The sequence below is a fragment of the Petaurus breviceps genome, unplaced genomic scaffold (genome assembly GCF_028583685.1).
Source record: "Petaurus breviceps papuanus isolate PSGF00001 unplaced genomic scaffold, PetGlider_PUasm1.0 98, whole genome shotgun sequence".
Classification (NCBI taxonomy): Eukaryota; Metazoa; Chordata; class Mammalia; order Diprotodontia; family Petauridae; genus Petaurus; species Petaurus breviceps.
Genome location: NW_027187460.1, coordinates 50,745,912 through 50,770,947, shown reverse-complemented (window position 1 = coordinate 50,770,947; position 25,036 = coordinate 50,745,912). Strand labels below are relative to the sequence as shown.

General features: G+C 37.2%; 1 protein-coding gene across 2 annotated transcripts in view; it reads right to left on the bottom strand.

The window, feature by feature from the left end:
- The window catches only part of NUDCD1 (NudC domain containing 1), a 118,798-nt gene that overhangs the window by 67,220 nt on the left and 26,542 nt on the right, over positions 1 to 25,036 (bottom strand). For both annotated transcript variants that reach the window (XM_069081066.1, XM_069081067.1), the window contains exons 3-5: positions 21,367 to 21,552; positions 8,691 to 8,871; positions 2,081 to 2,263 (exon numbers count right to left, since the gene is read on the bottom strand). In XM_069081066.1, coding sequence (XP_068937167.1) covers positions 2,081 to 2,263; positions 8,691 to 8,871; positions 21,367 to 21,552 — 550 coding nt within the window. The remainder of the gene's footprint in view (positions 1 to 2,080; positions 2,264 to 8,690; positions 8,872 to 21,366; positions 21,553 to 25,036) is intronic.

Genomic DNA, 25,036 nt, shown 5'->3' with positions numbered 1-25,036 from the left:
CATGGAAATTATTTCTGTATCAGTCAATTGTAAATAGTCAAGTCCAGGATATGTAGTAAAAAAAATATAAAATTCAGTATCATATTAGAAAAAGTAATCAAGGAAAATATATTACATGCAACAAAAGAACAATTCCAGGTTTATTTAAACAAACTATTCAAGTGAACAAACAGAAAACAGATAAAAGAACTGACAACAATACCAACTGTACAATTTTAAAAAATGGTAAGTTAGACATGTAGCACTGGTATCTATATTATATCAAGCAATCTAGAAAAAGGATCTCTGCACAAAAGGTAGATTCCTGGGAAGATTTAATCTAAGACACTAAGAACAATAATATAACATGAAAAGAAATGGAAGGGATGTAATCTGTGCCAACATAGAAATGGCTACATTGACATTGCAAATCTATTTATCAAACTAATACTACGTCAGGTCTGCAATAAATATTGATTAAAACAGCAGAAAAAGGAATGTTAATTCAGAATACTAGAGCTCAAAGGCATTTATAATCTTGGTAATATGGCAACCAAAAAAAATTAACATGTTCTTAGAATAAATTAAGACATGAATGGCCAAAATAAGGAATTATAATCAGGCCAAACCTGGTTTTCCATATTCCATCCAGAGTTTGTGTTCAGGTGTCACAATTAAGGAGATTTGGTTATTTATTTATTTATATTCATAAATCTGAATATGTTCCAAGGAAGGAAGAAAACCAATATGAATGAAAAGGACTCTAGCAAAATAAAATGAGAAGAAACCAAGGAACAATTTAGGGAAAAAAGAAGAAATGGCTGCCATGGGAAATAATGAATTGTAAGACATAGACTGGATAACCACTTATTGGGTATGCCATAAGGTACAGATTAGACTGGATAATTTCTAATTGCCTTTTCAACTCCTATTCTGTGACAATAAAATACTTTAAAGGTTGTATACGGCAAAGCAATTAAACTTGTTTTGTTAAGCCTGACAGGGCAGAGATCAGAGTGATGGGTCCAAGCTAAAGAGAGCCAGTATAACTATAAGGAAAAATTTCCTACATGTTACAACTATCCAGAATCAGCACACACTACTTTCATAAGCTGTCAATTTCCTATTACTAGGGATCTTGAAGCAAAGATAATACAAATACTTGCCAGAAATGTACTGGGGATTATTGTTCAGATATTCTTGCTCAGACTTTTGGCATCTGTTCTACCTCTGAAGCTATGAATATATATAAAGCTTAGAGTTCATAGGCTTTTTTGTAAAATTAATGAGGTTAAAAAAGATCAATTGTATAAATGACCTCCCTTCTTCAATCTCTAGCTATACATTGAAGGCAGGTTATGAAAAGCTTATGATTGAAATCACATATTCCACTTTCGTATTTTATGCTAACTATTCAGAGGTAGAAGTAACTAAGGGTAGTAGATATGGATAGAAAAGCTGAAGCAATCTCCAAAATGAAAAGTTTCTTGGTGATAAGCTTATCTGATGATGAGTTGAAACTGCAAAGGAGTGTACCCCCATGCCCTAGGGAATGCATGAATATGACGAAGGAACTGAAACCAAGCAGAGCAGCTGGTAGCAAATGAAGAGAAGAGCAGGTGAACAATCGGTATTTTGATAGCAACAGAGAGGAGGTTCTAAATTCCCAGGTGATACTGGATAGCATAAGGCAGCCCATGGAACCCTGGTGCCCTTGGATCCTTCCTCTCCTCTCTCTCATAAATTTCCTTTAACTTCTTTTATACTATATTAAAAGAAAGGTAGTTTGTTTTTACTATACCAATATGCTTTATTCAAAATCAATATTTTGATGGATATGTTAAGAATACTTCATATGTTTCTTCAAATAAGTCAAACTATGCTTACTAAGTATTGTCTATGTGGAACACTATACTACATATTAAGTATAAATAATATAACATAAGAATGTAGGAAGTAAAAAGACCACTGTCCTAAAAGAACTAATAACCTAATTAGGAAAGCAGGAAAAACAAACACAAACAGAACAACACTATTTACAAAGATATACATAAGCAAGTGCAAAATAGTTCTACTAAAAATAGATTAAAAGTAACATTACCTTTATTGTTATCTGTCAGTTTCTCATCTTTATTTTCTTCATCTTGCTTCTCATCATGAACAAATCTGAAGGACTTGCAGGAAGCAATCATCAGACCATTGCCACCAGGCTCAATAGCAGCATAATGTGGAACTGATTTACCATGCAGTACTTTACGTTCAGTAATTTCATATTTCTGAATCTCTATTGAAAAAGAAAAAAGTAAATTTAAATTAAGTATGAAAAAAACTTAAAAAAAACACCTTTTAAGATATTTTTTAAAACTAGGTTTTTACATGAAAGTATTAAAAGAATAAGTTGTTAATTATGAAAGTATTCTCAACAAAAACAAGTCTGCCTCACTTATGTCAACATGCAATTCTTCACAGTTGTATGTAAATCAATTTGTATAGGCTAACTATTTTAGTTTTCCTGAAGAAGGAAATGGCAAACCACTCCACTATCCTTGCCAAGAAATAAGGACAGTATGGTCCACAAAGTGACAAAGAATCAGACATGACTGAATGACAACAAATATTTAAAATGTTTTAAGGCAATTTGCTAGAGAAATTCCAAAATTATTTTGTAAAGCTAATCACTCCCCTAATAACTAGCTTTATGTAAAAAATCCTAACTTTCAAAACTCTATTATTGTCAAGGCCCTCATCACCCTCCTAGTCAATCAGGCTCAAAACCTAAATGTCACCTTCTGTTGCTCACTCTCTCACCCCTCCTCCCATATCCAATGAGCTGCCAAGTCCTACACTGATTCTGCCTTCAAAATATTTGATGCCCCTTTCTCTTCTCTTAAACTGCTACCACCCTGGGATAGACCCCTATCACCTCACATTTGGCCTACTGCAATAGCCTGTTGATTGGTTTCCCTGCCCATCTGTTTCCACTCCAGTTCATCTTTCATTCAACTACCAGTGATTTTTCTAAAGTACAGATCTGACCATGTCACCACCACCAACTCAATAAACTACAGTGACTCCCTATTCATTACCTCTAGGAGCAAACATAAAATTTTTCATTTTTTTTTTTTAAGCAATCAGGGTTAAGTAACTTGCTCAAGGTTACACGGCCAGTTATTTCTGGGTGTGGTGCTGAGTATCTGGGCCAGGGTTTGATCCAGGTCATCCCGACACTGGAGCCGGTGCTCTTACTCGCTGAGCCACCTGGCCGCCCCTAAGCAATTGGGGTTAAGTAACTTGCTCAAGGTTACACAGCCAGGTGTTTCTGGGTGGGTGCTAAGTGTCTCACACCGGGATTCGATCTCCAGGTCTTCTCAACACTGGAGCCGGTGCTCTTACTCGCTGTGCTACCTGGCCGCCCCTTTTCATTTGGTTTTATAAGGTTTTCACAATCTAGCCCAGGGTTGGGAAACCTGTGGCCTTGAGAACACATGTGGTCCTCTAGGTCAAGTGCAGCCTTTGACTGAATCCTAACTTCACAGAACAAAACCCTTTAATAAAAGGATTTGTTCTGTAAAACTTGGACTCAGTCAAAAGGCTGCACCCAAGGACCTTGAGGGTCCCATGTGCCCTAGAGGCCGCAGGTTCCCCACCTTGATCTAGCCCCTTCCCAGTCTTCTAACACTTTATTCCTCTCTACATATACTAGAATCCAATGTCACTGCCCTTTTTACAAGATATTCCATCTCCCAACTCTGTCACTGAATATGTTCCAGACCATGCTCTCGCTCCTCACCTTAGGCCCCAGCTTCCTTCAAGTCTCGGCTAAAAAAAATCCCAATTTCTGAAAAAAGCCTTCCCAGTTTCCACTTAATGCTAGTACCTTTCCTCTGGGTTTATCTTCCATCTATTCTGAATGTACCTTGTTATGTATACATAACACACTGTTTTTCCCCTTAGAATGAGAGGTCCTTCAGGGATGGGTTTGTTTTTGTTTTCCTTTGAATCCTCACTTTTTGGCACATACTAAGTTCCTTTTTTTTTTTTTTTTTTGCTTTTTTGGAAGGCAATTGGGGTTAAATGACTTGCCCAAGGTCACATGGCTAGTTTTTTTTGTGTTAAGTGTCTGAGGCCGGATTTGAACTCAGGTCCTCCTGACTCCAGGGTTGGTGCTCTATTCACTGCACCACCTAGCCACCCTGCCACCCCTACATAGTAAGTTTTTAATAAATGCTTGGTGACTGACTTAAAATGAGGCATTCTTATAATGTGTTTTATCTGTAGAGAAGAGACACACTACCTGATATAAAGAATGTAGGAAGTAAAAAGACCAAAAATAAATGCCCAAAATAGGGCATTTATCCAGAACTCTCTATGGCAATTTACTAACTCTTTACCCTAACAGAAAGAAAAAAAAATACTATAAAAAATATTTCTTAACAGACTGTGTCAAGCTAAAAGATTCAAACACAGAGTCCAAAAATCAATAAATCATGCAAAGTGAAGCTGGGTCTACAGGGCTCAAATCAAATAACTCGACTACAAATCAACTTAATAGTTCTGGTTAAAAAAAAAAAAGTGTGGAGGCAGAGCCAAGATGGTAGCTTAGAAGCAGGAAAACTCTCTGAGCTCCCCCCATAACCACCTCAAACACCTATAAAATATGACTCTAAATAAATTTTAGAGCTACAGAACCCACAAAGTGACAGAGAGAAACAAATCTCCCACTGAAGGCAGCCCGGCAGGAAGGGTCCATCACAGAGCCACAGAGCGCTGGGAGCCTGCCAGCCCTGCATGGGCCCACAGTTTTAGCCTCAGGGCGGCCCCCAACCACCAGTGGCTAGAGCTGACTCCAGGAGAGTGGATCACCAGCAGCTGTGGCGATTTCCAGAAATATCAACCCATAAATTCCAAAGACAAAGTAAAAGGTCAGCGTAGAACTCTGTTGGAACTGGGGGGAACAGAGGCAAGGTCTGGCCTTGTTATAGGAATGTAAATTTCTAAGATCTTCCCTGCCCTAGGTTAAGTGCACCTGGAGCCTGTGGTAGGAGGCTTGTTTTACAGGAACAACCAGACGTTGGTGCTTTGTGATTGGGCAGTGGGTCAAGAGGGTTGTTACATTCTCTGACCCAGGAGAAAGCTATATAGTCCCCTATGTGAGACTTTGTTCGGGGGCTCACTTTGAGAAGTGTTGTGTGATTTGACCAGATGAGACTCTGGGCAGCCGTTGAGAGCCCCCCGGCTTTGAAAAACCCAGATGTTGATGCTTCCCTCTCTGGTAACTGTGATTTGGTATGGATGTAATGGTTGGACAGCTGGAGGCCTGTCTCCTTGAAATGTTTCATACTATGAAGTTCGGGGTACTGACCTTTTTCCCCTAAACTAGGTAAATGATAGTTTGATTGATTAAAGCAAGATTGTTAACCCATTTTGAGTTGCTTTCCTTTAAAAAAGCAGATCTAAGAACCTGTTGGCAGCCACCCTGGGGACACTGGGGTGCTTGCTGCTGTAGGCCTCTGGCCCCAGAGCAAGAAGCAGCAAAGGTGTGGCATCCCTGCAGCCGCCTCCACGTGGCTGCTTCAGAGCTCCTGGCCTACAGATCACAGGGGCACTAAGATACCATTCAGAGGGTAATCACTCTTGCTTTAACCCTGGATCTGGATCGCAGTCTTGGGTGGTGGTCCTGAGGTATGTGACCAGTAAGCCAGAGCTTACTTGGGGCTAAAGTGACAGCACCCTCCTAAAAGCTCTGGCAGCTGAGAAAACCCCAGCGATTTGGGACAAAGCTCTCTCCTCTGAAAGCAAAGTTCTACTGTGGCAAAGAGCTCAAAAGTCAAGTAACTGAATGGAAACATGAGCAAGCAAAGGAAGCAAAGCAAGCACAGCAATCCAAATATAGATTCCTTTTTGGGGGACAAAAAAGGAGCAAAGCATGGAATGGGAGGAAGACAACAAAGACAGAACTCCTGCACCAAAAGCTTCCAAGAAAAATATGAACATGGAGGAGCTCAAGAAGGACTTTGAAAACCAAGTAAGAGAAGTGGAGGAAAAACTGGGAAGAGAAATGAGAATGATGCAAGAAAATCATGAAAAGAGAGTAAGCAACCTGACTGAAGAAAATAACACCTTAAAAAATAGATTAATTCAAATGGCAAAAGAGGCCCAAAAAACCAATGAGGAGAAGAATGCCTTAGAAAGCTGAATTTGCCAGATGGAAAAAGAATCTCAAAAGCTAACTGAAGAAAATAATTCCCTCAGAATTAGATTGGAGCAAATGGAAGCTAGTGACTTTATGAGAAATCAAGATATTACTAAACAAATTAAAAAATAGAAGGCAATGTGAAATATCTCATTGGAAAAACCACTGACCTGGAAAATAGATCCAGGAGAGATAATTTAAAAATTATTGGACTACCTGAAAGCCACGATCAAAAAAATAGCCTAGATACCATCTTTCAAGAAATTATCAAGCAAAATATCAAGATATTCTAGAACTAGAGGGCAAAAAAGAATTCACTTATCACCACTTGAAAAAGATCCCAAAAAGAAAACTCCTAGAAATATTATAGCCAGGTTCCAGAGTTCTCAGACCAAGGAAAAGATATTACAAATAGCCAAGAAGAAACAATTTGAATATTGTGGAAACACAATCAGAATAATACAGGATCTAACAGCTTCTACATTAAGGAATCAACGGGCCTGGAATATGATATTATGGAGGCCAAAGGAGCTGGGATTAAAACCAAGAATCACCTACCCAACGAAACTGAGTATAATGCTTCAGGGAAAAATATGGTCATTCAATGGAACTTTCAAGCATTCTTGATGAAAAAAACCAGAGTTGAATAGAAAATTTGACATTCAAATACAAGAAGCAAGAGAAGCATGAGAAGGTAAACAGGGAAAAGCAATCATAAGGAACTTATCAAAGTTGAACTATTTACATGCCTACATGGAAAAATGGTAACTGTAACTTATGAAACTTTTCTCAGTAGGAGGATAGTTGAAGGGAATATAAATGTGTGTATATATAGGTCTATATAGGTGGGTACATGTGCGTATGAACACATATGTGAGTATGTGTATATATATATGTACAGGTATACATAGAGGGTACAGCATCAATTGAATAGGAAGGGGTGATATTTAAAAGATGAAATTGAGAGGTAAGAGAGGAACACAATGAGAGGAGATGGGGAGAGACAGAATGGGGCAAATTATCTCATATAGAAGAGGCAAGGGAAAATGGTTACAAGGGATGGGAAGAACAGGAAGGCAAAAGGGAATGAATCAACCTTACTCTCACTCAATTTGGCTTAGGGAGGGAATGACATACAAACTAAATTAGGTATCTTGCCCTACAGGAGATTAGGAGGGAAGGGGATGAAAGGGGGGATGATGGAGGGGAGGTAGGTGCCTTGGTGGGGAGGGCAGCTAGAAGCACACTTTTGAAAAGGGACAGGATCAAAGAGAATAGAACAAGTGAGGGGCAGGATAGGATGGAGGGAAATACTGTCACTCTTTCACAATATATCCACTATGGAAATGTTTTGCATAACTACACATGTACAATCTATATTGCATTATCTTCCCAGTAAGGGTCGGTAACAAGGGAGGAAGGGAAAGAATCTAGAATTCAAAGTTTTAAAATCAAATGTTAAAAAAAGTATTATTATTATTGTTATCATTATCATCATTATTATCATTTACATACAACTGGGAAATAAAATATACAGGCAATGAGGTATGGAGATCCATCCTGCCTTACCGGAAAGTTGGAGAGGGGACAGAGGAGGATATAGGAGAGAGCAGATTGGGGGAGGGGGTATACAGTGAGATCACTGTTTTGGGGTGGTGGGTAGGGGAAAGACGGGGAGAAAATTTGTAACTCAAAATCTTATGGAAATGAATGATGTAAACTAAAAATAAACATAAAATTTAATTTAAAAAAAAGTAACCCCCTCCCACTGAAAAAAAAGTCAATTTGTTAAATGAAAAAAAGTTAAATCTGAAGACCTAAAGACCTGAAGACTTTTTCTAAAGAAGTGAACCATTATGAAAATCTTATAAACAGGAAAATACTAGGAGAAATGAGGACAGAAGTCCTCTTCACATAGAACAATATTCCCTATTCTCATTTAATACTACTCTTACCCATTCATAGAATATTGTTAGAAAGGCAAGGAGAATTGAGACCTGACTAGTAGCAAATTGCATGAGTTTCCATAAAAAGGCAAAAGGAAAAGGATTGGTCATTTTCAAGTCCTGGAAGTACTGTTTAGTGAGGATAAGAGATTTTATGGAGAGTAGGAAGGAAATGCAATGTTTAATTGAATCTTTGAGCTGAGGTTTAGTGAAGGGAGATTCCAGTCTATATCAATGCACTTACTTGATTTTTTCTATATTTTATCATTCTTAGTATCCAAGAATAATCCTGTAAACAGTGAATTTTAGTATCAGCTATCCTTTTAATAAGAATTCTAGTAAATAAAAAGTAAAATCAAATGCAAAAGGATGTATTATTCCTGTTTCTTTCTATTATCCCCAAAGGGAGCATTTAAGCTTGTGCTCTGGGTCAATGCACCCAAGAAACAAAAATCAACAATTCCAGTTTCTTGGTACCCAAATCTGAGAAATAATCTGCATTCACAGGAATGGGCTCACAATGCCACATGTCACCAAGAGATTCAAATATTTTAAAACTTTTCACATTTTACCTTTATTTATCTTACTGATAGTAACCCATTCCAAAGAAACATAGAAGCCACTTCCTTTCCGATCTAATTCTTCTTTCTCAACTCGAAGAAGTATGGTAGCTATTGAATGGTCCTCAGATTTTGCAATGGAAATACTGTGAAGTATAACAAATGGATCTCCAAGATCTTCATTAAACACAATCTATAAGAAAAATAAAATGAGAAATTAACAGGTTTAATTGATAAATTCTGACACATGGGCTATGGTTCATTTTGACAAAAGAGGGAATGACACAAAAGGTCAACTCGTTATTATTGTGACTTGGCAATTTAAACTGGAAGTTTTGAAAAAAATAACTTTTTAATATACAGATACAACCAGAGGTTCCCAAAGTGGGCAATACCACCACCTCGGGGGTACTGGAATGATTCAGGGGGACGGTAGTAGACTCTGGTGCAATTGGTGGGAGTTAAATAAAAATAAAGGGTCAGTGGAAGCATAAGAAGAGAAGAAAATTTTGAAAAACTATTCATATATGTTTTATCTGTTGTGTAACAAGAGTTAAAGTACTAGTGTTTACATTATTCTCCAAATAAACACAGAAAATGCAAGTTATAACTAATCAATTGTTAAGCCCGCCAACAGGTCTTGACATGCAAATATTGTCAGGAAAGCTTATCACACATTGTTAGGAAGTCCAGCATGCATCAGTAGGAGTATGTGCATGTAATGACTTGTTTACAATATGATACTATACATTATCAAAATTTCAATGCAGGAAAAAACCACAAATTTACAATAAATTATCAAATTTAAAATGTCATTAAATTTTTTTTGAAATGATGCAAATTTTTTAAAAACACCATGAAAGTGTTAAAGAAAGTAGATTTCCAAGGGGGCACTGAATATTTTTTTAAGGGGGTGGTAGGCCAAATGAACCTCTGGATACAACAATAAGATATCATAAAAATAAAGATATGGACAATTCAGAAGCAATGACTAGTATCCTTGACTTAACAATAAAATGAAATGAAAGTGATGCAACATCTAAAATTCTCCTTAAATGGATTATGTTCAAATGAGAATTCTACTTGAAATCATATTCCAACTAAAAGAAGAAACTGAGCTGACAGCAGGCTCTAGGTTTGAGTTAACAAGTTAAAAGAAGAGCTCTGAACTCAGTATGGGAAGCAGAGAGATACAATGCTGCCTAAGGACCTACCCCTCTCTGCCATTTCTTCCATGTCTCAGACAAACCTCAGAAAAATTCTTCCTCCTAGGTCAGGTCTGTACAACATAAGCCTTATGGGTGGCCCACCAAAGGATTTCAGGCAGCCCACAAAAAATGCAGGATTGCCAGTGTACTCTCTGTTTGTCATGTGACCCACAGCAACCAACCACTGTCAATCTATCTCCAGTCTAACCTATCTGTGGCCTAAAGAAGTTTAGCCTATTTTAGTTTTGGCACCTGCCTACTGCGAAGTTGTGCAGGTCTGTCTAGGTCCTTAGATGTTCTTTTTTCTATGTTGTTTTTAGTGGCTGGTTTTGGAATTATGGAGCTGGGATATTTTAATAATAATCACTATTATTTCAGGTTTGAAAAGCACTTCACATGCATTATTAGCTTACTTGAATCACACAACTCTGGGCGTTAAATGCCACAACTATTACCATTTCCACTTTAAAGATGAAGCTAAGGCTGAGAAAATAAAGTGACTGGTCAAGGGCTATAAAGGGGTCTGAAGTGGGTTGCGAACTCAGGACTCCTTGACTTCCAAGTCCAAAGTTCTATAAATTACCATGTCACATTGACTATTTCAAATAAAGGGTTCAGGTAAAAGAAAACTTCATTAACTTTCCTCTCCTTGTCCACAACAGAAAAAGCACATAATCAAGTTGTTTGCTGGCTGGTTGGTTATCACTTGAAATAGACAGTAATTATTACATAAAGAGGGTACAAAATATGCATTTTACAGATTGATTTTGTATACATTTTATATGCAGTTTTTTATACACAAAGCGATCTCAAATTTTTCCTCTCTATTATGGCCCAATTATAAATATGATCTAAGTACTGACAATTCTTCCTCCAAAACAAGTCTGGAATTTGTCTCCTCTCCATTCACATGGCTATAGCACTAATCCAGACATTCCTCATCCTTTGTCTGGACTGCAGTAATAGTTTCCTAACTGGTTTCCCTGTCTTCAGTCTCTCCCCTCACCAATACTGCCTCTGTAGAACCACCAAAATATTGTTCCTGAGTAAAATGTCTAATGATATCACTTTTTTTCCACAAACCACCAGGGACACCCAAGTGCCTCTAAGGTAAATTATAAACCCTTCTGTCTGGCATTTAAAAGGTCTCTAAAATATACCTTTGCCATATAATGTGTTCTTCACGCATCCTAGGTTTCATCTAAATTATCTGGTCCCAGAGCCCAGAATTCTATCTCTTGTCTTTGTCTAGAAGTTATACCATATGCCTGAAATGTTTACCCTCCTCAAATCTGCCTCTCCAAATCCTAATCTCTTCTCACGTGCCACCTCCACTATCCTAGTTATTACAGCTCCCTCTGTCTTCAATTTATTCTTTATTTACTTAATTGTACATATTACTCCCCTTAAGTCTAGTAGAGTACAACTTCCTTGAAATCAAGAACACTTTTGTGTGGGATACAGAGACCCTAACCCAAACTGACTACTCAGAGACCTCTCAAAGTGAAGTTATAAAGTTTTATTGGAATCTCACAAGAAGTAGGCAGTCCAGTGTCTGGGACAACACTGAGAGAGAGGAGGCCAAGGTACAGAAGCAGAAACTGGGTTAAATAAGTAAGGGTTACCTGCCCCTCCCAAACATTAACCACCTAATTATTACTAATGAGGCTCTAATCTTGTTAGATAACATACATAATACATGAAGTCCACTATGCAAGCTCAGTAACAACCTCAAAACACTGAACCCCCTTCAGTCTAACCTAGATACATCCTTATCTGGGCCTGAGTGACCCAAGGCCACTGTCTGTTTCCTGATTGGTCAAATCCACCTGCTACTGCCAGCTCCTTCAGTTCTACATTGTTTCATTTTAGTATTATCTAGTTCTCTGGAAACTGGGAACTCAACTTCCTCCCAAGGCTACTGCCTCAACTCCCCCAAGGCTACTGTCTTGTTACTTTTTATCAGTAGTCTGTGTGAAGTTCTGTAGAAACTTAACCCTTTGCTACCTCTCACACTACCATTCCTTTCCCCAAACTAAAAACACCTCTAATTTGGTGTCAATAGTTAATCCAATCAATTGTATTAATACGCAATAGCTCTTACATTACCTTGAAATACACAATGACTTATATATATGGGGAAACAATACTGAACTTAGTTACAAAATATAAGGAAGTAGTAAGAATATATATAGGATATTCAGAATAGGGAAACTTCATTGCAAGTCATTCCACACTATCCCCACTTCTTTTTCTACACCTTTTAAGTTTCCCCACTTTTCTTAATCCTAATTCCCATCGTTGCACTGACAACATACAACGGGGCAGTCCCCTTCATGACTGCAGAAACAGAGATTCAAAAGAAAACAATAACAAACAATTGTCCCTTCCAAAGTCCAAAAGTCTCTTTTCACACTGTTGTCTAGCTGGGGTATGCCATCTGATGGGAGTCCTCCGGTTATTTTCCATCCATCCATCCTCCAGGCTCTTTCTCTTCTGCCTTCTTTCATTCATTTACTTACAAAAGGAACCTTGGAACCAATTTAAATTAAACCCTTATCATTCTTTTTTTTTTTTAAATTAATGAGCAAGCGGGGTTAAGTAACTTGCTCAAGGTTACACGGCCAGTTATTTCTGGGTGTGGTGCTAAGTATCTGAGTGCAGATTTGATCCCCAGGTCATCCCAACACTGGGGCCGGTGCTCTTACTCACTGAGCCACCTGGCCGCCCCCAAACCCTTATCATTCTTACAAAATTATAATTGGAGTCTTAGTCAATTGTCATGATGACACATTAAAACCAGTTTCTTATATTTTTGCATTAATCCATTATTAACTCCTCCACCAGGAGGATAAGATTTCACTAAGGGATTTATATTACACTAACAATTACAACAATTAAAATATTTACTAAATAGTCCAGAAACTAGTCTCCTTTTAATATTAACTAATTGTAACAAGGTTGAGACAAGTATGATACTAACTAAATAACAGAATAATATTCCCACAAATCCTTGACCTACTTGTCCTCACATTATTACAAAGAACTAAAAGACCCTGACTTATACTGGAATATTTATCCTAAGTTTTCAAAACTTTTGATTATTGAAACTTGCCACCAAGAATAGGGACAAAACTGTAATGAGGGCACCATTTTCCCAACTTCAGAATGTCAATTTCAGGCAAAATGTATACCAAGTTGCAATCTGCATTGAGCCAAGCTCAGCGTCTGCCAGGTGTCACTGGGAGGGTCACTTCACACTTCACAGATGTTTAGCAACTATATACATATACTTATACATCTATATTTCTTTAAAGCTAGGACACACATTAATCACACTCCCCAATGGACTCGACATAAAAATTGACAGAATTTCTCTCATGATTTGTTAATTAATCATTTCTCTCCCATCAAGCAATAACCAATGGTCTTGCTCAGTTTCAATCTTCCCAAACTTAATTAAATTTTCCTTTTCAGCTTCTATGAACACAAATATTGCTTTTGTCTTAGGGACTTGGGGATTCAACACATACATCTTCATAGATTCTATGGACAGGGCAGCCTCCTTAGCTTTCTTGTCTGCTAATCTGTTCTCCATCATCTCATACCAAAGATCTTATAAAACATTTCTTCATAATTATATTTCCCTTTTTCAAAAACAGTTTATCCTGATATCATTAACTATTATACAATTCCTAAATTCTCCCTTCAAAAAGCAAAAAAAAAAAAAAGAAGATTGAGAAAAGTTCATTAGATTAGGCAATTAAACATCACTGGTAGCTTTAAAGTTGGCTGTTTTAGTTGAATAATGACTATGGCAACCAGAATAGAGACACTTAAATAAGAGATTGAGAGGAAACAAAGCAAAAACATTGATTGAAGAAAGCCTTCATTTAGCCATGAAAATATGTAGGAGATATGTAGAATGATAGCTAGCAAGGATGGATAGATCAAGTTAAATCATTTTGAGGATGGAGGAAAGAGGAACATGTTTGTGGGCAGCAGGGAGGTAGCTAGTAGATAAGGAGAGATGGAAGATTACTGAGACAGTAGGGATAACAGAGAGAATGATCTCCTCATAGGAAAAAAAAAAAACTACATATTGATCCTAACAACAACCTTCTGAGGTAGTACCATTATCCCCATCTTATAGAAGTGGAAAAAGACTATGGGAGGCTAAATGACTTACCCAAGGCCACACAGCTAGTAAGTGTCTGAGGCAGGATTTGAATTTAGGTCTTCCTGACTCCAGATCCAGTGCACTTACTTGCTACATAACCTAGCTGCCACCCAAATGGGAGTACATGGCTTTTATGAATTTTAATTTATCCTATATATAATTATATGTATACATATCTCTGCTGATAGAATGGAAGCTCCTTGAGAGAATTAAGATGGTCCCACTCTTTGTATTTACAGTGTCTAGCAAGTACTTGGCATAAAAAGTTGGCACTTAATAAAAAGATGTTAAATGTCTCTGATCCCCAGAGCTAGGAACACAAGTGAAACTGCTATGTTTCTTAGAACAGCTATGACATTTGTCACATAAAATGGCCACTTAAAGGCCCAATATAATTCAACAATGTCTATTTAACCAAAGGACATCAATATAGGTATCCCTAATATGTCAAATATATTAGGGTAATTATTTAAATAAAATGATTTTGGAAATTAAGACACTAACCTAAAAGGTAATTTAAAAAAAAAAAAAGGAACTTTGGAGATGATTCCAAAATAGGGCTGGAAATAGAAGAGAAAGAAAATGAGATAAAGAATATTGGATGGGAAGGTGGAGCCAAGATGGCAGAGTAAAAGGAGGAACTTGCTTGAGCTCACGCCCCAACCACCTCCAATCTCCAATACCTGTAAAAAATGAGTCCAAACTTTTGAGCTCATACCCCAACCACCTCCAATACCTGTAAAAAACTACACCAAGGGGTGGCTAGGTGGCGCAGTGAGTAAGAGCACTGGCCCCAGAGTCAGGAGGACCCGGGATCAGTTCTGGCCTCAGATACTTAACACCCACACAAAATAACTGGCCATGTAACCTTGGGCAAGTTACTTAACCCCAATTGCTTTATTAAAAAAAAAAATGGCACCAAACAAATTTTAGAGGTACAGAACCTAAAAAATGATAGAATGAAACAAATCTCCTGCCAAAGGCAGCCTCGCAAGCCAAAAGGGAGGGTCTAATGCGCTGGGCTGGAAGCAGAGCACAGTGCCATGTGGACCACGCCATCACAAGACAGGCAGAACAGACTGGCCAGAGCAGACCTTAGGGGACTGAATCACTGGCAGTTGTGGCAGTTTCCAGACTTCTCAACCCATAAATGCCAAAAAAAAAAAGTAAAAGGACAGTGGGGAAACTCTGCTGGGCCTGGGTGAGAGAAGAACCCAGTCCAGTCCCTGCCCACGGGGCAGCAGAAGTGGCGGTGGCTGCTTCCGGAAATCCAGACCCACAAATAGTGGAGAGACCAAGCAACTGATCAGAGGGCAATTGCAGAAATCTCTCTGCTGGTGCTGAGGCAGGATTCTCTTGCCTTGCCCTGCTTGGACCCGTTTAACAGTCTTAGGTAGTGGTCCTGGAGGAGAGCTGAAGTGGCAGAGCTTGTTGAGGCTGTGGAGGCAGTCCCTTCTCATAGTTCTGAGGAAGGTGCCTAGAAGAAGCTGATAACAGCTCTGCAAAAGCCCAGAAATTTGGGACACAGCACTCTCCACTCTGGAAACAGAGTTCTACCATGACAAAAAGTTCAAAAGTCAAGTAACTGGCTGGCAAAATGAGCAAATAGAGAAAGAGAAATCAGACTACAGAATTGTTCTTTGGTGACAGAGACAATCAAAACATAGAACTGGAAGAAGACAACAAAATCAAAACTCATGCATCAAAAGCCTCCAAGAAAAATATGAACACCTGGCCATGTAACCTTGAGCAAGTTACTTAACCCCAATTGCTTAGGGGCGGCCAGGTGGCTCAGGGAGTAAGAGCACCAGCTCCAGTGTCGGGATGACCTGGGGTTCAAGCCGGACTCAGATACTTAGTACCACACCCAGAAATAACTGGCCGTGTAACCTTGAGCAAGTTACTTAACGCCAATTGCTTTAAAGAAAAAAAAAAAGGAAAATATGAATTGGTCACAGGCCATGGAGGAGCTCAAGAAGGATTTTGAAAATCAAGTAAGAGAAGCAGAGGAAAAATCAGGAAGAGAAATAAGAGTAATGCAAGAAAATCATGAAAAATGAGTCAACAGCTTGCTAAAGGGGACCCAAAAAAAAATACTGAAGAAAATAACATCTTAAAAAATAGACTAACTGAAATGGAAAAAGCGGCCCAAAAAGCCAATGAGGAGAAGAATGCCTTAAAAATTTGAATTGGCCAGATGGAAAAGGAACTTCAAAAGCTCACTGAAGAATATAATTCCTTCAAAAGTAGAATGGAGCAAATAGAAGCCAATGACTTTATGAGAAATCAAGATATTATAACATATCAAAAGAATGAATAAATAGAAAACAATGTGAAATGTTTCATTGGAAAAACCACTGACCTGGAAAATTGATCCAGGAGAGATAATTTAAAAATTATTAAACTACCTGAAAGCCATGATCAAAAAAAAGAGCCTAGACATCAACTTTCAAGAAATTATCAAGGAAAACTGCCATGATATTCTAGAACCAGAGGGTGAAAAAGAAATTGAAAGAATTCACCGATTGCCTCTTAAAAAAGATTCCAAAAAGAAAACTCCTAGGAATGTTATAGTCAAATTCCAGAGTTCACAGGGCAAGGACAAAATATTACAAAACAGTCAGGAAGAAACAATTTGAGTACTGTGGAAATACAATCAGAATAACACAAGACCTAGCAGCTTCTACATTAAGGGATCGAAGGGTTTGGATTATGATATTCTAGAGGTCAGAGGAGCTAGGATTAAAACCAAGAATCACCTACCCAGCAAGACTGAGTATAATATTTCAGTGGAAAATATGGACACTCAATGAAGCATTCTTGATGAAAAGATCAGAGCTGAAAAGAAAATCTGGTCAAATATAACAAGAGAACATGAAAAGGGAAACAGGAAAGAGAAATTATAAGGAACTTATTAAAGTTGAACTGTTTACATTCCCACATAGAAAAATTATATTTTCAACTCATGAAACTTTTCTCAGTATGAAGATAGTTGAAGGGACTGTGTGTGTATATATACATGTATATGTACATATGTGTATATATATATATATACAGGTGGCTGTATGTGTATGTGTGTATGCGTGTATTGTAAACACAGAAGGCACAAGGTGAGTTGAATATGAAGGGATATCTTAAAAATAAAATTAAGATGTGAGACTGGAATATATTAGAAGGAGAAAGGGAGAGACAGAATAGGGTAAATTATCTCACATAAAAGAGGCAAGAAAAAGCTGTTACAATGGAGGGAAAGAGCAGGGAGGTAAAAGGGAATGGGTCAACCTTATTCTCACTGAATTTGTTTTAAGGAGGGAATAACATACACACTCAATTGGGTATCTTATCCTACAGGAAAATGGGGGGGGGTAGGGGATAAGAGGGGGGATGATAGAAGGGAGGGCAGATTGGGGGAGACAGCAGTTAGAAGCAAACATTTTTGAAAAGGGACAGGGTCAAAGGAGAAAACAATAAATAGGGGATGGGATACGATGGAGAGAAACACAGTTAGTTAGTTTTTCACAATATGATTACTATGGAAATGTTTTGCATAACTACACATGTATAACCTATATTGAATTGTCTTCCCAGTGGAGGTGGGTGAGGAGAGAAGAAGGGAGAGTATCTGGACCTCAAAGTTTTAAAAACAAATGTTAAAAAATTGTCTTTACATGCAACCAGGAAATAAGATATACAGGCAATGGGGTACAGAAACCCATCTTGCCCTATAGGAAAGTAAGGGGAAAGAGGGTAAGGGGAAAATATAAGAGAGGGCAGACTGGGGGGAAGGGGTATTCAGTATGCTTGCCACCTTGGAGTGGGGGGCAGGGGAGAGATAAGGAGAAAATCTGTAACTCAAAATCTTGTGGAAATGAATGTTGAAAACTAAAAATAAATAAATAAATGAATTCTGGAAGAAAAAAAAAAGAATATTGAATGAAAGGCCATGCTGAGACAAAAAAAAAAAAAAAACAAGCAAGGTAGTCTTATGCTTCCAGATCTTAAAATATTACAAAGTAGTTATTCTCAAACCAGTAATGTGGCAGAAGAAGGAAAAGAAATAGATCAATGAAAAAAAATCAACTAGCATTTATTAAAGATTATTATGTGTAAGGTACTGTGCTAGGGGGAGAAAACAATTTACTAATAATACCAGATATCCAAACAAATATATAATAGCTGGCATTTATGCTAAACTTTATTTAAACCTTAAGGTTTGCAAAGTGCTTTGTATATATTATCTCATTAACCTTACAATAACCATAGTATTGTATAGTATAGTAGGTATAGTATAGTATAGTAGGTGCTATTATCATCCCCATTTTACATTTAAGGAAAGTGAACTGAACAAATGTTCAGTGACTAGCCTAGATCACAAAGCTATTAAGTATCTGAAGCCATTTTTGAACTCAGTTCTTCTGACTTCTGCTGCAGCATTCAGTATATTGTGATACCTAGTTGCCTCTAGATAACAGTACATAAAGTCATATAGAGCTAAAGAAAATAAAAACTTAGGAAATGATCCATTACTTTACAAAGGTATTTTGGAAAATCAGTGAACATATTTTACACACCATTCTTCTCATTGAATTTTAGCTTGATAACATAAACATAAATTATAAAAACTTGAAAGAAATTATAAGAACACCTTTATTTCAATTATGAAGAAAAATGAATTATTTCTAGTAAACAAATACAAATAATAATTGAGAGTAAAAGTATAGTTTAGTTCCTTTTTTTTCCACTAGTTTTAAAACCAAAAACAAACTAAAAAAATTCAAAGAAAAAATAAAAATATTTATGGTAAATACAGCAAATGAGAAAAATATGTATGGCCAATATAACAAAAAACTGAGATAAAAAAAATGTAAGAAACAAAAATTTACAAAGGTAACTCCCAATACATAATGTATAGATGGTCAAGGGATATGAAAAAGATAATTATCAAAGACACACAATAATAAATATAAGTATATGAAAAAAAAGGTCAATCTCACAAATAATCAGAAATACTAATTAAAACAACTTTAAGGTAGTGATGAGGTTTTGGGGTGCTGGGACCCCAGGAATGCCAAGGCAGAATAGCTTGGAATGAATTCATACATTCAAGCCTTCTCTTAATCAAGTGGCAAAGAGTTTATTGTAATGTTTTAGCAAAAAAGGGCAAGAGTCCTTAGGGGAACCAGTGAGAGACAGGATGATGCTGGGATTTATAGGGAAAAAGGACAAGGGAAAGTAATGCCAGTGATACTAATTAGATAATCTAAGGGTCCAGGTGTCTTTGGGAGCTATGGATGGGAAAGTATAAGGAATATGCCAGACATTGAGAGAGTTGTCAGAGGAATGGAACTTAAGAGATCTGGTGGGAAGAAGGGTCCTTGGGTCAGTCAGATAAAAATCCTTGGGCCAGGCACCTCTCTGTCTGTTTGGATAAGAGAATGTGTTCTGCAACAAGAGTAAATTTTTTCACAGGACAGGGGCCTACTGAGAAATTGGAAGACTTCCAGAGACATGATCTTAAGACTGGGGCCCATCAGTAGCACCGTACATCCATCAAGCAGTAAAAAATATTTTAAAATAAATGTTGGATTGTAGAGAAAAGGTATACTCATTCACTGTTATTGAATGAATTGAATGAAAAAGTATTTACTGTTTACTAGTAGTCAAGCAGCGGGCTAAGAGTTGGGTAGCAAACAGAAAAATCAAGATAGTCTCTGATCTCCAAGGAGTTTATTCTTCAATTGAGGGATAGAAACAATAACAGAAACTTCAACTGCAAGGGAGATAGCAAGGTCCAGGGATCAGCAAGATTTAGAAAGAGGTTATTTCCTAGAAAAACCTAGAAGGCAGTGGTAGGGCAACTGATAAAGATTGAACTCACCAGAAGGAATACAGCTAGTGACTCCCACCTCATACAAGTTGTGTGAGCCGTCAAGTAACCCAGTGAAGAAGGAAAGGTGTATGATGGAGTTGAGATAGGGAAATGGGGGAAGAAGAAAGAGTGGAACCTTGAGTGTTGATGGATCGTCCCATTGCCTTCCACCTCAGATGGATTCTGCTGATATGGCAAATTACTAGAATCTTTTGGAGAACAATCAAGTAGTAAATAGCCAAAGTTAAAAAAAAATCCTATTCTTTTACTCAGTAATTTCAATGTTTGAAATTTACTTTGAAAACATCATTTTAAAAAAGTTATTATATAAGCATAAAAATAAGTACTATCTGACTGGCTCAGAACAATTAACTAATGTTAATTGTTAATAAATGTTAATAAAGGTATAAAGGAGTGATATACTTAATTTCTCAACTCCGGCACCCACAAACCGAAGTTTATTATACTCACTTCAAAATGAACACCTGAGAGCCTAGGTGCTGAGAAAGTTGGAGGATATGGCATGAAAAAATAAAAAATCATACATAAGTGAATGAAAATTAAATAATAAGAATAATACAATGTAAGGCTTTTTGGAATTAAAAAGGAATTTTGCTGATTACTTAGTTTACCCCCCTCATTCATAGATGAAAAAACTGACTCCATAGAAGTAAAGTTACTTGCCCGATGTCACACAAGTAAAGCCTGGGTAGAATTCAGACCCTCCCTGACTCCAAGCCCAAAGCTCTTTCCACTACACCACTCTATTCACACTGGCGAGTATAGGAAAGGGAATGCAAAGGTGGAAAAACCGAAGCCAAATTCAATAAACATTTCTTTTTTTTTTTTAAGCAATTGGGGTTAAGTAACTTGCTCAAGGTTAAACGGCCAGGTGTTTATGGGTGGGTGCTAAGTGTCTGAGCCCGGATTCGATCCCAGGTCATTCCGACTCTGGGGCCGGTGCTCTTACTCGCTGTGCTACCTGGCCACAATAAACATTTCTTAAAAACAAACCGGCAAAATACTCAGTTTAAATGAGTAAAGGAGATGAGGATGAACAAAAAGGGACAGAGTTAGAGAGGACTCTATTATACCCAGGGTATGACCTGAAAGTAAAAATCAATGTTAGAGCCAGGAGAGTACTTTAGAAGAAAAGGAACCTGTGCTCCAGTGAGAGAAAAAAAGCATTAAATAACACTTAAGCTCTTCCCCGCTTTATACATCCATTGTGTGTGTTTTGTCAGCACTTTCCTTCCACAGGCAGAATTCAATAACATCAATCCAATGCCTGCAAAGCAATATGTCAACACTAAAGACAACTGCTTGATCAAGTTATTTATTTAGTTTATGGCTCCCTCCATTGGGGGAAAAAATGATCTTTTAAAGTCTTGGTTAACTTAATTTGGACACAGTGGTTTATTCAAACCTTACCTCCCATTTTTCAGAAGTACCATTTCCACGTTCCCCTGTTCCAATAAGATACAATCTACCTGTTCCATCTGACAGTGTAGCCCATGTAGAAGATGTAAAATGAAGAGATGCACAAAGGCGGTTGTCATAAGCTGCTAAATCTGTAGGGAGTCGGAAAACCTCTCTTGGTTTTCCTAAGGCAGTGTCCTAGGAGGAAAAAAAAAAGAAATAAATACTATATATCAACATCTTTCATAGATACATATAGATGAATAACTAAAGTAATCATGCTTTGATTTTTCATTTTGAAGTTTTATGAATAAGAATTTGTACGTTTATATAGAGTCCTAACCTCAATAAAGTTGGTTTGAGCCAACTTAACTGATATATTATAATCAAGTCTCACCCTAAAGTGCCCAGGCTGTTCTTCAGCCAATCCCAAGAGGCTATCTCAGCTAAGCCTAATCACCCAGTTTTAATCTGTTTTCAATGGGATTGTTTACTGATAACCTACTATATAATGATGAATATCTCTCTGAACATCATCCTGAAATAGGTCTTAATTAATAGTTCTATATAGCTGCTTCTAGAACACATAAGAAAATATGAAAAAAAAAAAAGGTTAGGCTAAATGTTTTGGTTTTTAAATCAGCTTCTGAAAGTTCAAACTGTAACACCCATTGCTTGCCCTTATCTTCCATCTCTTTAAGAACAAAAGAAGGATAGGTAGAGAAAGAGGAATAAGTCATCCAGTCTAGCCCCCTCATTCTATAAATGAAGACACTGAAGCCCAGAGGTTATACACAAGCGGTGTGCACAAGAACAAGTATCTGAACTCAAGTGCCATGACTCCCAATTCAGCATTTTCTACTATAACACATGGCTTCCCACATCTGAACTCACCTGGTTAAAACTTTACACTTTAAAAATAACCCTAAACTAAGGAATACAGAGGTATTCACTCTTTCTACCTCCTCTATCTTCTCTGTTTTTATTCAGTCAACTGGCCCCAGGTGCAAATACACAAACATACCTCACCACTAAGTTCAGTCAAAAATCTAAGGGGGTCCGGGTCCCTCGGTAGAAGAGGTCTTCATATTTTGGGACAAAACTCTAAATACATATCCTTTACTGTTATTCACAAAGCCAAGTCCAGACCAGAGTTAGTAGAATCTCTTGTTTCTGTAAAAGCACATTTTAAGCTTCTATAGTCTGAACCTTGATTATTCAAGGAACTTTTCATCCATCTATAACATAGCTGCCATGGAAAGAACTGTCCCCTAGTAAAAATATTTCTTCCAAAGTAATGTTTTCTTAGAATCGATTCAAAAGGTTAAGTGGAATATACATGCCTGTATATTCCATTCCATTATTAGAAAATTATTTCAAATTTGAATTACAAGGAAAATTCACTCAGACTATTGGTCACTTTTTATTTTTCCTAAAAGCTTCTTACTGTATTCTGTGTCCACATTAATACGGAGATTCATCATTTAAAGATTGTGAAAGACATAAAACACCCCTTCCCGAACCCAAACAATTCTTTCAAACTTTCCTCTTTCTCCTCAGGGCACAGTCATCCCTCTAGTCTCTCAGGATCACAATCTCAGTGCTCTTTTCAACTCTTCACTCTCTCTCACCAGACATAACCAATCAGTTGCCAATTCTTGCTGTTTCTACCTCCACAGCATCTCAGCATCTTTTCCTTTTTCACTACATATATTTCCACCAATTTCATTCAGAGCCACAGTATCTCTCACCTGGTACTTACAATGAATTTATAATTCGTTTCCTTGACTCAAGTCTCTCCCCACTCTAAAACATACTGTACTTATCTGACAAAATGATTTTTCTTATGGTGTGACCACATCACTGCTCTCCAAAATAAACTCCAGTGGCTCCCTATTGCTCAAGATCAAACGCAGAATCGTTTTGCTTTTAATGTCTTTCATCTTGGCCCTAACAACCTTTACAGACAAATCATCAGTACCCTTTCCATGCTCTTGAATGCTACCAAGGCAGCCTCTTCTTGTTCTGCACATATGATACTCCATGTACTGGAACCAAGATTTTGAACTTTACCTTGGTCCTCCACCCTCATCCCTGACCCCCCCACCACACTAGGATTGTACTCCTTCCCTAAGTATCATATTTATTCTGTATATACTTATGTACATGATGTCCTAAAAGTTTTTGTGAAGTTTTAAGCTTTAAAACTTAAACACCCTGGAACACCCTCTATGCACCTGCTGCTTCAATCTTCATAGCATATAAGCTCCTAGAGAGCCAGGCCTGGTTCATATTTTGCCTTTGTATGTCCAGTACCTAATCTATAATAAGTTTGATAAATGTTTGTTGACTGATGCAACTGTTATCAACCATTTTTTTCAATTCAAGATACAATTTGGCAGGTTATCTAAACCACCAAGCATAAGCACTGGTCCATATTTTTTATTTCTTTCACCCCAACATATCTTTAATCTTTACTAGATAATCATATGTGCCTAAATATTAACTACACTAAGGTATGTGACTTATTGGCCCTCAAGTACATAATGAATGACCAACAAAGACACTCTTGGCAACCTCACTATACTTGATTATTAATGGCACAACTAAATCAATGACATGAATACAACTGTAAATCAGTATCACTGCCTCCGCCATTGTGGAGGGAGGAAAAAAGTCTCATTTATCTATCTGTCAAGGAATGAGGTGTTTCACATAAACAAATCTTCCAAATGCCCAAATCCTGCCAATTACATTTAATTTTTTAAAAAAATAAACCACTTATGATAAAATATATATGTAAAACATTAAGTACTGTTGTTGCTTTTTCACCTAGCGCTGTGATTTCATTGGTGTTAAGGGGTTTCTGGTGAGGAAATTTGTTCCATCAATGCACCTTAAGCAACCTTTCTATCAAAATGCTTGAAGTATTAAGAAGTTAAGTGACTAAACCTTGAACTTCAGTCGACTCACCTTGAGTCCAGTTTTCTATCCACTACCATCAGGTTGTGTCATTACACATAGGATATATGTGTGTATGTATGTATGTATATATATACACACACAAAACATATGTACTATATATGTTACATATACATATGTAAATAATAAACCCAAAGCAAAATTTTATTCTCCTTTATAGACATCTGAATAAACCAGAAGCAAAGCTATCTGTCCCCTAATTATGAAAAAAACAAACTAGATAAGTAATCTGTGATTGTGGGCTGTCTACTGAAATCTCTGCCTAAATTATATGACACAGATAGACTTTAAACACAGGACAGGAATCTTATCTCCTTTTTCTTTATATTCCAGAAAAGATAAAGTTACTCATAGGGTAATTAATGTATCAGCATTACAATCAGTTTAATATCTTGAGAGGTACTCTCTATAAATGATTTGTAGGCATTTAAAATCCTAGAAGTTGATTCAGCTCTCTTTCCTCAAATAAACAGAAGCAGTTGATTTGTTTGTTTTTAGGTTTTCAGAACTTTGGAAAACATACCAAGTTTTCCTATGCAAGGCTGGTAGAATACATAACGAGAATCAAACAATATCAAAAGCCTTTGGAAGATTGCAAGATGTATCTACCTTCATAAAAGGAATACTCACAGTCATAAAATTATAGATCCAAAGTATCAAAGTCAAATTTTTAGGACAAAAAACTGTACTATTCAAGTAT